Below are 12,933 nucleotides of genomic sequence, written 5' to 3' on the forward strand. Positions count from 1 at the left end.
TTGAAAAAAAGTGATTCGGAGATTATTTACTTTACCTGCCGTAGACAATAGCCTAGATTACTTTCGTCATTTTTACAACTTAATTTAATGTAGGCGTAGGTTGTTTGCTAAGAGTCAGTGACAATAGTCTATGTATGGTAATGTGAGATTATGTTCATGGAGTTTGGCCTCGCAGCAATGTGATTAGAGAAACATGTAATCACCCGACCACAAGGGGGGATGACACGACAAAGGCCAACTTGATTTCCCATATTTATTTTAAATAAGCAAATCATGTTATATCTCTACTGGAAATATCCATTGATATCCCAGGTATACAGCCTATCGTTATCGTACATGACAAAGAACACATTCAAAGCTCATATTTAATAGGAGTCTTCTCTTATAAAGTAGACATGTTGTCTTGCTTTCACTCCTCTTTGCTCTGGCGGCGAGAGAGAGAAAAAAAAAACACAATATCCATTATTCCACCAACAGTCAAACAGCACAGAACGGCACGCTCTTCTGTTCCGTGTCAGCAGGGGTTGTGATTACCATGCTTCTCCACTAACCTTTGACCCCAAGTCCCTGCTCTTGGCTCTCAGCTTGTTGACCTGGGACTCGGCGATGTCCGCCCGCTCCTCCGCCTCCTCCAGCTCGTGCTGCACCTTCCTCAGCTTGGCCAGGTGGGCGTTGGCCTGCTCCCCCTGTTCACACCGTCACAACCACAGGAGGATTTTGAACAACACTCTGGCTTCTCCAGTGGGGTTTGAGTGAGGAAGCGAGGCAGGAATGTGTGGGCTTACAGCTTCCTCCGCCTGGCGTTTGTAGGCCTTCACTTTCACCTGCAGCTTGTCCACCAGGTCCTGCAGTCTGAGCACGTTCTTCTTGTCCTCCTCGGCCTATAGACACACGCAAGCGGGTTGTCAGTTTGCAGATCATGGGACCTCCGCTCCTCCTCTTTCATCACTGGCATCCTCACACTGTCAATAAACCCTCTAATTAGTCATAGTAACACTGATTTTCAGCCTTGGACAGTGAGAATCTTATTTTGTAGATTGTAAATCTAGTTGGATTTAATTCTAGTATGTCGCGTCACTTAATTTAAGTAAACGACACATTTTAAGAAATCTTATCAAGTGTAATTTTCTCATTGTACTGGCAGACAAATGCACTTGTTTTAAACGTAAACCAGCTCAGGACTAATATCAATGCCCTTCGGTTTGATAGGGAACTTTGCAGTGTACCTGGTAGATGAGCTCTTTGACTCTCCTCTCGTATTTCCTCAACCCTTTGACGGCTTCAGCACCTCTCCTCTGTTCACCTTCTAGCTCTCCCTCCAGCTCACGCACCTGCCAACCAGGGACGCCAAAGGTTGAGATCGTCATAAGATCTCAAGCTGGATCAGACAAGAGTGGTTTAAAGAGTGGGTATTGCCAAGGCAGGCACGGACTGTGTTTTACAAGGGAGTGCAACAATAACATCATCTCATACGCATGGCGTAACCCACTCTGGTCTCCATTTTCTGGAGCTGCTTCTTGCCCCCCTTCAGAGCCAGGTTCTCGGCCTCGTCCAGGCGGTTCTGCAGGTCCTTGACGGAGGCCTCCAGGTTCTTCTTCATCCTCTCCAGGTGACCGCTGGTGTCCTGCTCCTTCTTCAGCTCCTCTGCCATCATGGCCGCCTGCATGCAAGATAAAAACCCACGACTGACAAGGGAATCTCCACGACGGTGGCGCCTGGAGCTTCGGAGCAGGCCTCGTCGAAAATCAATGCCGTGTGAATGTCTTGATTTAAAATGAAACATTTCTGATTTGTAATGGTTTTAAATGAAATAACCCGGATATATAATGATTTAAAACAAAAGAATGTATTGTTTTCTTTAATTTCACGATGAACAAACGATACATACGTTTATTTATTTGGGAAAACCACATCCGTTGTACGCCTGAAAGACCTGAAGAGTCTTGTTTTGACTCACATCTGTGATGGCTTTCTTGGCTTTCTCCTCAGTGTTCCTGGCCTCCTGAACAGCGTCCTCCACCTCAGCCTGGAGATGGCTCACATCCGCTTCCAGCTTCTTCTTGGCGTTCATCAGGCTTGTACTCTGACAGGGAGATATGACACATCAACGGAGTTGACTTGTGATAATTGCGTATGATGATAATCGTGAATGCTAAATACTGGAAAAAGGTCATCACGGAAGGGATTGTAGGCATTGTTGTGTTTTTTTAGCTCCTCTACCTGGGAGTAAAGCAGTCCATCATAATATTAAGAAAAAAAAACAAAAAAAAAAACTGGCAAACGTTTACGATGACTTCAATAAAACCACAAAAACAAAGAAACATGGCCATATTATTAATTAGCATGACCGGAGTTGTTCCATTAAATCCATGACGTTTACCCAAAAGGATAAATCCCATACCTGGGAGTGCAGCAGTCCCACCCTCTCGCAGGCGTCCACCAGCTCCTGTTCGGCCATCTTGCGGCTCCTCTCCGTCTGCTCCAGAGCCGCCCTCAGCTCCTCCACCTCCGCCTGCATCAGGGCGCTCCTGCGCTCCGCCATGGCCGCCTGCTCCTTCAGGTCCTCCTGGCTGCGCAGCGCGTCATCCAGGTGAACGGTCACATCCTGGGTCAAGTATAAATCGGTGGCAGGGGAGCGTAAATAACTGTTTGATATTGGGGTAATCCTCCATGACTGTGTTCGTCCTCTTTTTCCCGTCAGAGTCATTAAATCAAGTCAAATGTATTCGTGTAGCCCTTTTACAAGCAATACATCCGGTCCTAAATCCAGTCATGTGGTGGAGCCTGGGGGTGGAGAGGGCCTCTCACCTTCAGCTGTGCCTGGACGTTCCTCAGCTGTTTCTGGGCCTCAGCGGCCTGCCGGTTGGCATGTCCCAGCTGGACCTCCATCTCGTTGAGGTCGGCCTCCATCTTACGCTTGACCCTGAGGGCGTCGTTCCTGCCCCTGACCTCGGCGTCCAGGGCGCCCTGCAAGGTCTCCACCAGCCTCTGGCTGCTGCGTCTCAACTGCTCCATCTCCTCCTCCTTCTCCGCCAGCTTCCTGTCCACTTCCCCTTTGGCCTGGGCCAGTTCCAGCTGCACACGCAGGATCTTGGACTCCTCGTGTTCCAGGGATGCCTGCGCGGGGGACAAAGGAGGGTCATTCCCAAAGGGCCACCTTTCGCTGTTGTGAATCCATTTCAACAGAGGAGACAGGATTTGCTTTTTTCCGCTGTGTATCTGGTTACCTCCGCCTCCTCGAGAGCGCTCTGGATCTCGGCTTTCTCCGTCTCCACTGTCTTCTTGGCTTTCTCCACCTCGTGCATGCTCTTCCCGGTCTCACCAATCTGTTCGCTTAGGTCCATGATCTCCTCTGGATGACACACATGATGTGACCAAAAATATATGGAATGTGTGTGTCTTGAGTCAAGATGTGCCAAAGGTAAACGTTTAACGTACGTTGCAGGATCTTGTTCTCTCGTTTCAGGGTCTCCAGTTGGTCCAGGGCTTCCTCGTAGGAGTTCTTGATTTTGAAGAGCTCAGTGCCGAGGGAGCGAGAATCCTTCTGAGAACCTTCCAGTTCAGCTTGACTCTCCTCATACTTCTGCCGCCATTCGGCCAGAACCTAAAAACGGATTTCAAAAGGTGAGCGTGGACTCGTCGAGGTGTCATCGAACAAACATGGTGTCCACTGAGAAGTCTGACAGCCTGAGTCTATTTTTAGGCATTTCTGCTATAATTTGAGAGACCGTGAAGAATGACAGGAAACGTAGGGAGAGAGGGGATGACTTGCAGGAAATGGTCTGAGCTGGATTCAAACCCAAGTAAGGCCATATTTATTTTATTTGTTGTTGTTGTTGTTGTGGATACCTTGTCAAAGTTTCGCTGCTTCTTGTCCAGGTTGGCGGCCCATGCGTTGGATTTCTCCAGATCCATCCCCAGGTCCTCCACCTCCCCCTGCAGCCTCTGCTTGCTCTTCTCCAGGGAGGCACACTTAGCGTTCGCTCCCTCCATCAGCTCCTCCACGTCCTGCAGTCGCTGGGCCAGCTTCTTCCTGGTAGGACAAGGAGGAACGAGGACATGCACTTTAAACCCTTTTCCATCCATTTCCCCACCCATTTCCACAATTTCCCATCAATAATCCATCAATTTCCCATCAATCATCCATTATCATCCGTATGAGTCGTAACGGTTCGTCATTTCGGGTTACTTGGCCTCCTCCAGTTCGTCGGTCCTCTGGATGGCGTCCGTCTCGTACTTGGTCCTCCACTGGGCCACCTCTCCGTTGGCCTTGGACATGCTTCTCTGCAGCTCTGCCTTGGCTTCCTGCTCCTCCTCAAACTGCTCCCTCAGCAGCTCGCAGTCGTGACGAGACGACTGCAGAGCGTGGGCCAGGGCGTTCTTAGCCTGTGGGACAAACAGCCGCTCATATTTCCTATGACAGTATATTCGGCATAATATATATATATATATGTCGGTATGTGTATCTGTATAAAGAGTGTGTATTTATTGTATGTATATATACAGTATTATGCGTTGAACTGTATCTCCTGATCGGTGCATGTACTGTACCTTAACCTCCTCTTCAACAAGCCTCTTCAGTTCCTCATTCTGCTGAGTAGAAGCCTGTTTGTTTCTAGTCAGTTGAGACACAAGAGATTCTCTCTCCTCCAGCTGCCTAGACAGCTCACCTGGGCAGAATTGAACGGAAGAGACTCGCACATGATTGACTTAATACATGACTGAATGATACGTAAATTCAACTCTGTGAAGTTTTCTAATCCCAAAGGAAATTCAAGCGTTCAGGTGACTCCGCGTGCAGTTACATCATTATTGACAACGGAAGTAACACATGATAGCTGATACACGATAGCAGTAGCAATGTCAGACATGTGATTCTGACAACGTTTATTCTGAGTACCGTTCTCAGTCTGCAACCTTGCTTTCTGGACAGTGATGTCGTTGACGTGGCGAAGACCGTCGTCACTTTTTGTCTTCACCTCACTGAGCTGATCTTCAAGACTCCGACACATCTTCTCGAGGTTAGCCTGGAAATTTAACAGCAATCCATTCATTGAGAAAAGCTACCCAATATGCAGTGCATTTGGCATATTCAGTCAGTTCAGAACATGTATGATAGATGATGTGTTCAACATCTTCTATTTATCGTCAGCTGACCTTGGTTTTGGCCATTGTCTCCATGTTGCCAGCCAGGTCGTCCACCTCCATCTTGTATTCACTCTTCTCCTTCTCCAGCTTCTGTTTGACTCGTTGGAGGTTGTCGACGTGCTCTCCCAGCTCCGCCATGCTGTCAGCGTGTTTCTTGCGCAGGGTGGCGGTGGTGGCCTCGTGGTGCAGGGTGGACTCCTCCAGGTCCCGTCTCAGTTTCTGAAACTCGGCCTCGCGCTTCTTGTTCATCTCGATCTGGACCGAGGTGGCTCCTCCGGCCTCCTCCAGCCTCTCGCTGATCTCCTCGAGTTCCCTGGAGAGATCCGCCCTCTGCTTCTCCACCTTGGCCCTGGCAGCACGCTCAGACTCGATCTCCTCCTCCAGCTCCTCTATTCGGGCCTGTGGGGAACAGTGAGAAAGACCAAAGAAATCAATAGGAGACACTGGCCCTCAGTTTTATGAAATAAATATAATCTTTGACATTTTAGCATCATGCTACGTACTTGATACTCTTTGAGCTTCTTTTGCCCTTGAGCACCAAGAGCTTGTTCATCTTCAATTCTCCCGAGAAGGTGGCAGATTTCAAAGTCTTTCCTTGTTGCCACCGGACAAGAAAAAAAAAATACTTCAGCAATATGAAACACACACCTGTGAAAGTGTACCCTACACTTGTTCATCCTCTCACTTCTTCAGCTTCTCGTCTGTCTGCAGTTTGTCGTTCTCCAGATCCATGATGGATTCCTGGGCCAGCTTCAGATCTCCCTCCAACTTCTTCCTGGCTCTCTCCAGGTCCATGCTGTGTTTCTTCTCTTGCTCAAGGGAGCCCTCTAGCTGTGAAACCGTCGCATGGACAGACTCGAGTCACAGAAACACAGAAGGGGGGGGGCCTCACTCACCCCACAGATCCCACGTCACAGCAGATGCATGCCCTGCGTGTGGGATTCACACTTACGTCATCCACCTGCTGTTCCAGCTTGGTCTTGGCTTTGGTCAGAACGTTGACTTTGTCTTCTTCTGCCTGCAGATCGTCCAGCGTTTGCTGGTGAGCCTCTTGGAGGGCTTTCTTCTCCTTGCTGACTTTAACAATGCTTTCATCCAGGGACGACATTTCCTCTGTCAGGTTTTTCACCTGGATATCCATGAAAACCCGTTAAGATACTCAGGAGTTCTCAATCAAACAGTGTTACCAATGACCCTCATGGGGGCAGCGTCTCTGGCCTGTCACCTTGTTTTCCGTGGCATGCTTCTCCTTCTCCACCTTGGCCAGGGTGAGCTCCAGGTCATCGATGTCCCTCTTCAGCTCGGAGCACTCGTCCTCCAGCTTCCTCTTCTTGGAGGTCAGCTCAGCGTTCACCTCCTCCTCGTCCTCCAGCCTCTCGCTCAGCTCTTTAGCCTTGGCCTCCAGCTGGATCTTGCTCTTGATCAGACCCTCACATCGATCCTCCGCATCGGACAAGCTTTCACTTTCCTTTAGAAGATGGAAACAATCGCATGTTTTATCTTGTTCTATAATCCTGACTGTATATAAAACCATATACAAAATATAACAACAATGACAAAATACTTGACAAAACAACAATGACCAAACAATTATAAATAATTATCATCATCATCGTTATGTAGTATCGATGAAATACCTACAGCTGCCACTTGTAGTTGAAGGTCATTCTTCTCCTGTAACAGAGATACCATTTTTTCCTCCAGCTCCTTCTTCTTGGATTCGGCTTTGGCTAGGCTCTCCTTGCACTTGGAGAACTCTTCCTTCATGGTGGCCATTTCCTTCTCTGTCTCGGCGCTCCTCAAGAGCGGCTTGATCTTGAAGTACAGCTTCATCCATGGCCAGTGTTTCACGTTCATGAATGAACGGATGTTGTACTGGACTACGTAGATGGACTCTCTATTTAATAAGAGTAAGACATAAAGATTGTTTCGGATATGATGTATTTAATTATATATATATATTACCTTTAGAGTTTATTTGCATTTTTATCTACTCTATTGTATTCTGTGACACATTCATGCAATACAAGACGTCTGCACAGTTCTGTACATTTCACGTTTGATATTGTTGCCACCACACATGCTGTTGTCCCCTCAGGGGCCCGGTTGTACCTCCTCTCCGTCATCTGCTTGAACTCCTGCCTCATGACGAAGCCTCGGCAGACGGCTTGAGTCATTGTGACCAAAGCTGCCAGCTTCTCATCCCTCATCTCCTCCAGGGCGCCGAGCAGTCCAGCCTTGAAGAACACCTGGTAGGAAAACAACAACTTGAATACATTTAGTAATTTAGCAGACGCTCTTATCCAGAGCGACTTACAGTAAGTACAGGGATATTCCCCTGAGGCAAGTAGGGTGAAGTGCCTTGCCCAAGGACACAACGTCATTTAGCACTGCCGGGGAATCGAACCAGCAACCTTCTGATGACTAGCCCGATTCCCTAACCGCTCAGCCACCTGACTCCCTTCAAGAAACGCACTTCTTTATTGATCCTACCTTGGTGTGGCCAAACTTGTACTGGGTGTGGTCCACATCAATAGACCCCAGGAGCTTCTCAGCGGCTTTCTTGTTGTCGATGAACTGGCCCTCAGGGATGACACTGGCATTCAGTACTTTGTACCTGCGACAGGAAGGATAAGCAGATTACAGTAACTGTTCTGTATCTGTGTATCTGGTTATCTTAAGGTTTCATACTGTACCTCTGCTTGAAGTCTCCATAAAGTATTCTACTGGGGAAGCCCTTCCTGCAGATCCTGATACCTTCCAGCACTCCGTTACACCTCAACTGGTGGATAACCAGTGGGTTCTCCATCAAACCTGAAGGACAGCATCTATAAATGTTTGTATGTAAAAGTCTGATGAATGCCTGTCATAGGATGTATGTATGTACGTTGTTCCATTGGGTTTCATTGGGTACGGATAGAACTCCGTTTTAGAACACTGGGCTACAGATCAAGAGTTCCCTGGTTCAAAGATATGTTGCTTTGGATGAAAGCTTTTGCTATTTATTTATTTATTTATTTATTCAGTCTTTGTTACCTGGAGTCTTAGACTCGTTGGGAATCAGGCAGCGAACAAAGTGAGGATGGGTGCTCCTCAGGTTGGTCATCAGCTTGCCCAGGTTCTCCTGAGGGATCCAACCGTTTACATCCCCGCAACCCCGAGTATAATTAGTCCCAAAATAGCACTGTCTCCATATTTACCTTTAGATCGTGTTTATTTCTATTCATTAAAGACGTTTGTTTCTATTCATTTAAGGTGATGCATGTTTCTATGAATTTCTGTTTTGTTTACGTGGTGGGTTTAACCTACCCTGAACAATGCTGAGACGGTTTGAAAAGAGCCTCCTTTCTTCTTGGCTCCTCTCTTACTGGTGTCTGTGAAGGGCACAAAATATCTTTGAGAATGTTCTCAAGGACAATGTTTACAAAACAGGCTCCATTTCCAAAAGAGGCCATCACTACTGAACATATCAACCACTAGACACGTCTTACCTTCAGTAGTGGAGAAGCTCGCGTACAGGAGAGACAGCAGTTTCACAGCAGCCTTCTGATACAGCTGCACCACCGACTCGTTCAGAGGATCCTTGTTCTTGTCCAGCCAGCCTGTGATGGTGTAGTCCACTGTTCCAGCGTAGTGCACCAGGGAGAAGTGGGCCTCGGCCTTGCCTTTGACAGGCTTGGGCTTCTGGAAGCAGTCCGTTTTGCCCAGGTGCTGATCGTACAGCTTGTTCTTAAAGGTGGTGTCGGACGCCTTTGGGAACATGCACTCCTCTTCAAGGATGGAGAAGATGCCCATTGGCTGTTGAAGACAAAGGGTGATGAAATATCAGTACTAGAGAACCATGAAGAAATGTGGTGTCTTCCTGTGTAAATATCCTCCCAATTCATTTACCTTCTCAATAAGCTCAATACAGGCTGCCAAGTCCATCCCAAAGTCTATGAACTCCCACTCGATCCCCTCTTTCTTGTACTCCTCTTGCTCCAGGACAAACATGTGGTGGTTGAAGAACTGTTGCAGTTTCTCATTGGTGAAGTTGATGCACAGCTGCTCCAGACTGTTGTACTGCAATGACAGTTTCAAGTATTTTAGTTATTTTGGCAAACATCCAACCGAGACAACAGCATGATACTTACGTCAAAGATCTCAAAACCAGCAATATCTAACACTCCGATGAAGAACTGTCTCGGCTGCTTGGTGTCCAACATCTGGTTGATGCGGAGCACCATCCAGAGAAACATCTTCTCATAGATGGACTTGGCCAGGGCCATAACTGAATTGTGGACCTAAATTCAAAACACATTGTAAACGGTAACACATGAATGACAAAATAAAACTAAATGACGATTAGATACAAATTTTATTCAGATTAGATTCAGATTACGAACTGTGTCTAACCTGTTGGACAGTCTGTCCCTTGGTGACGTACTCGTTTCCCACCTTCACCCTGGGGTAGCAGAGGGCTTTGAGCACGTCTGCAGAGTTGAGGCCCAGAAGGTAGGCCACTTTGTCAGCCACTGAAATGACACCATCATCAGTGAGGAGGGGCAGTGAGGAGACACGGATGCTTGGCTTCATCGTTGACGACAACGTTCTAATGCATCCACTTTCTATTCCTCAGCGAGGACAGTGTCAAGACACACACACACTCATCGTTATCAGTGAGGACGTTGACAAGGCACACACACACTCGCGGTCCAAATACACTCCCTCAGTGAGGACAGTGCCTTGACTCACTACTCAGACACGTCCATCTTGTGTATCTGTGATGGTTGTGTCATGTGTGACACAGTGGCGTGTCACACAGCATCCCTGCCTGTCCTATGGTTTGTTTGTTTGTTTGTTTACCCTCTGTGCCGTCAGGCTCCGCCTGCTCCTCGCGCTGCTTCTGCTTGAACTTCATGTTCCCATGATGCATCACTGCACCTGTCAGCTTGTAGATGCCCAGCTTCTCATCCAGAGAGAAGCCCAGGATATCAATAGCAGTCTAGGAATAGAGTATCCAACACAAACAGGATGGATGAAATGACATAAAATGTCACATTTTGTATTTTTCCACAGTATGTTATTGAGGAATTTCCATCCTAACTGAATTAATTGAAGAAGTCAAAAATAATTATAATGTCTTCATTTGGCAGACACATTTATCTGAAGAGACCTACAATGGGGATTTGAATTATATCTGGAACTAGATCTGCAGTTAAACGTTTACAGCTCATACATCTGTCGCCATCAGTTCATCTTTGTCATCAATGCTGGCAACGGTAATCTGCCCCTGGCTGATCATGGGGAAGTCGTAGGGGTTGGTGGTGATGAGCAACATCCCTGTAAAACATGATATTAGAAAGTCAATTCCTACACAGATTATAATTCCTGATTTTGACTAGTCATCATTCTCTTCTCTTTGATCCCAGTTGTAGGCTACCTATCAGCTCTGGTTTGTGGTTGGTCATGATTTGGTAGAAGATGTGGTAACTTCTCTCATCAGCAAGCTGGAAAGTCACCCTGGACTTCTCCAGCAGGTCTATTGAAGAACATATCATGAAATAAAAATAAATAAATATTAATGAAAAATATATAATTTACACAACTGGGCATGGCATTAAAATACGTTCGTGATTGGTGTGCTCACATGTCTCAATATCAGCCGACGCTAGTTTTCCTGTGGTCCCAAAGTGAATCCGGATGAATTTACCCTGATTGGAAATGGTTACATTCAAATCACAGTTGAAAATGTCTTTCAAAATGTCTAATAGACTTGTGCGTAACCTTGTGTGACTATGATTACTTACGAAGCGTGAGGAATTGTCATTTCTCACAGTTTTGGCATTGCCATAAGCTTCTAGCAAAGGGTTCGCTGCTATGATTTGATCTTCCAACGACCCCTGTTGAAGACATGCACGTATATTTTATTTGACATTTGATTACTACTGAGACGAGCCATCATGGGCCATTTTTATCCTTCGTTTCTTGTACCTGCATTTTACCGCTCGCGGACGCTTCCTTCTTCTTGTCGCTACCAGCCACTGCGATTGTCGCAAAGTACTGGATGACACGCTTGGTGTTGACAGTCTTTCCTGCACCGGATTCTCCACTGGGTCGAGAGATGGAAAGAAGGAGAGAGAAACAGTTGCCAGTGTGCCACAGATATAGATAAGTAAAAAAAAAAAAAACACTTGTTGCAATTGAGTGTGAAATTATAAATGCAGAATACCAATACATAATGCATCTTACGTGATGAGGACAGACTGGTTCTCTCTGTCTGTGTAAACAGAATATAAAAACAAAAAAAAGTATGTTAGTGTACAAAACATAACTCAAATCTGTGTTTTAAATGCACAATACATGCTGACTTCAGTCTTTAGACATATCAAATTTATAATTACATTTGTAGACAGACAAAAGGTCTGACTCACAAGTTCCAATTCACAGTTTGTTTACCAGTGAGCATGAACTGATAGGCGTTGTCAGAGATGGAGAAGATGTGGGGCGGAGCCTCCATGCGTTTCTTCCCCCTATAGGCCACCACTACTTTCTGGCTGTACACTGGGAGCCACTTGTAGGGATTGACTGTCACACAGAACAGCCCGGAATACGTCTGGAACACAGCGACAGCACAACACACTGACTACAAAGTCATGTCGCGATGCGTAAGAGTTCAAGAAACACTACAAACCAAATCTACCTACGGGTACAAATAAAAGCAACCTGAACCTAAGAGTCTAAAAACCATTCCAGGTAGTGTATTTCAATGTCACACACACACACACACACACACACACACACACAGGGAATAACGTTCAAACAGAAGACACTCACATAGATCATCCAGGCTGCGTAGCGCTCTTTCAGGTTGTACAGCACGGTGGCCTCGTTGAGGTGGGTCATCATGGCCATGTCCTCAATCTTGTCAAACTTGGGAGGGTTCATGGCGAAGACGTCGTCGTCCTTCACTGACACGACCTTGGACAGAGCAGGCAGAGGGGAGAAGAACGTGTCCAACCGGTCAATACATCTCCTCATTCTATATCAATCACAAAGGTGGTCTTAATGATCCGAGTGTTAACTGCAAAGTGATGTTTTATGTTCTAGTATATATATATATATATATATATATATATATATATATATATATATATATATATATATATAATATATATAATTAGAATCATATCGTACGATACTCATACTGTACTTCAGACTGGTCAAGCAGTGGGCAGTAACACTCACTATGCCAGCAGCAGTCTTCACAGTGACCTTCCCTCCCTCTTTCTTCTGGATGTTTCCCTTAACGTACAGCTCCCTGGCGTCCGCCGCGTAGCAGGCCGTCTTGGCGTCGAAGGGCCGGTTCTGGGCCTCGATCCTCTCTCTCTCCGGCTTGCGGAGGTACACAGCCGCCTCCCCGTACACGGCCATCTCTGCGTCCGTGCTCATGGCTGGCGCTCAACTGGGAAACGCGAGGCACTGCTCCCTCGGTCTCACTGGTCCAGATTTACTGCAGGTAGAGAGGTCTTTTTTTATATGTATTTACTTGATACAGGAAGTTCCTTACCCAGATTCACACTTTCAAGTAGAAGCGTTGCTCTGCTGCTGCTATGAAGAACTTTGAATGTACCAGGATGACTAAATAAACGACCGTTTGAATGTATGTCGGAAGGACAAATGCAAATGAATGGAAGCTTGGAAGCAGCCACGCTCAACAGCTCACTGGGACAGTCTCTGGGGTAGAGACTCAGCACTTCTGCTTCATCAGATCCCCAGAGCTGCTTTTATGGAGTTAATTTGGTC

General features: G+C 46.5%; 1 protein-coding gene across 1 annotated transcript; it reads right to left on the reverse strand.

The window, feature by feature from the left end:
* Positions 1-249: 249 nt before the first annotated feature.
* Positions 250-12,869, reverse strand: LOC134031805 (myosin heavy chain, fast skeletal muscle-like). The gene is made up of 39 exons (XM_062475529.1): positions 12,376-12,869; positions 11,965-12,108; positions 11,587-11,743; positions 11,380-11,407; positions 11,122-11,239; positions 10,938-11,030; positions 10,778-10,841; positions 10,571-10,669; positions 10,367-10,470; positions 9,994-10,132; positions 9,544-9,662; positions 9,282-9,431; positions 9,040-9,210; positions 8,640-8,946; positions 8,458-8,522; positions 8,185-8,272; positions 7,845-7,962; positions 7,642-7,765; positions 7,261-7,397; positions 6,790-7,045; positions 6,374-6,616; positions 6,101-6,277; positions 5,834-5,979; positions 5,652-5,742; positions 5,158-5,547; positions 4,901-5,027; positions 4,552-4,670; positions 4,190-4,386; positions 3,850-4,033; positions 3,439-3,604; positions 3,228-3,352; positions 2,809-3,117; positions 2,402-2,605; positions 1,958-2,083; positions 1,490-1,660; positions 1,227-1,331; positions 786-881; positions 552-686; positions 250-424 (listed from the first exon to the last, which is right to left on the reverse strand). Exons 1-39 carry the CDS (start codon positions 12,577-12,579, stop codon positions 410-412), a joined length of 5,811 nt encoding a protein of 1,936 aa, XP_062331513.1. The 5' UTR covers positions 12,580-12,869; the 3' UTR covers positions 250-409.
* Between the last annotated feature and the right edge of the window lie 64 nt (positions 12,870-12,933).

This window comes from Osmerus eperlanus, chromosome 12, assembly GCF_963692335.1.
Source record: "Osmerus eperlanus chromosome 12, fOsmEpe2.1, whole genome shotgun sequence".
Lineage (NCBI taxonomy): Eukaryota > Metazoa > Chordata > Actinopteri > Osmeriformes > Osmeridae > Osmerus > Osmerus eperlanus.

Bases quoted from the DNA above. Each gene is read 5' to 3' on its own strand.
- LOC134031805 (XM_062475529.1), bottom strand. From the start codon at position 12,579: ATGAGCACGGACGCAGAGATGGCCGTGTACGGGGAGGCGGCTGTGTAC. The intron at 5,980-6,100 runs GTAAGTGTGAAT...ACGGTTTCACAG, and splicing joins TGGAACAGCAGGTGGATGAC to CTAGAGGGCTCCCTTGAGCA. The intron at 3,118-3,227 runs GTAACCAGATAC...TCCCCCGCGCAG, and splicing joins GCGCTCTCGAGGAGGCGGAG to GCATCCCTGGAACACGAGGA.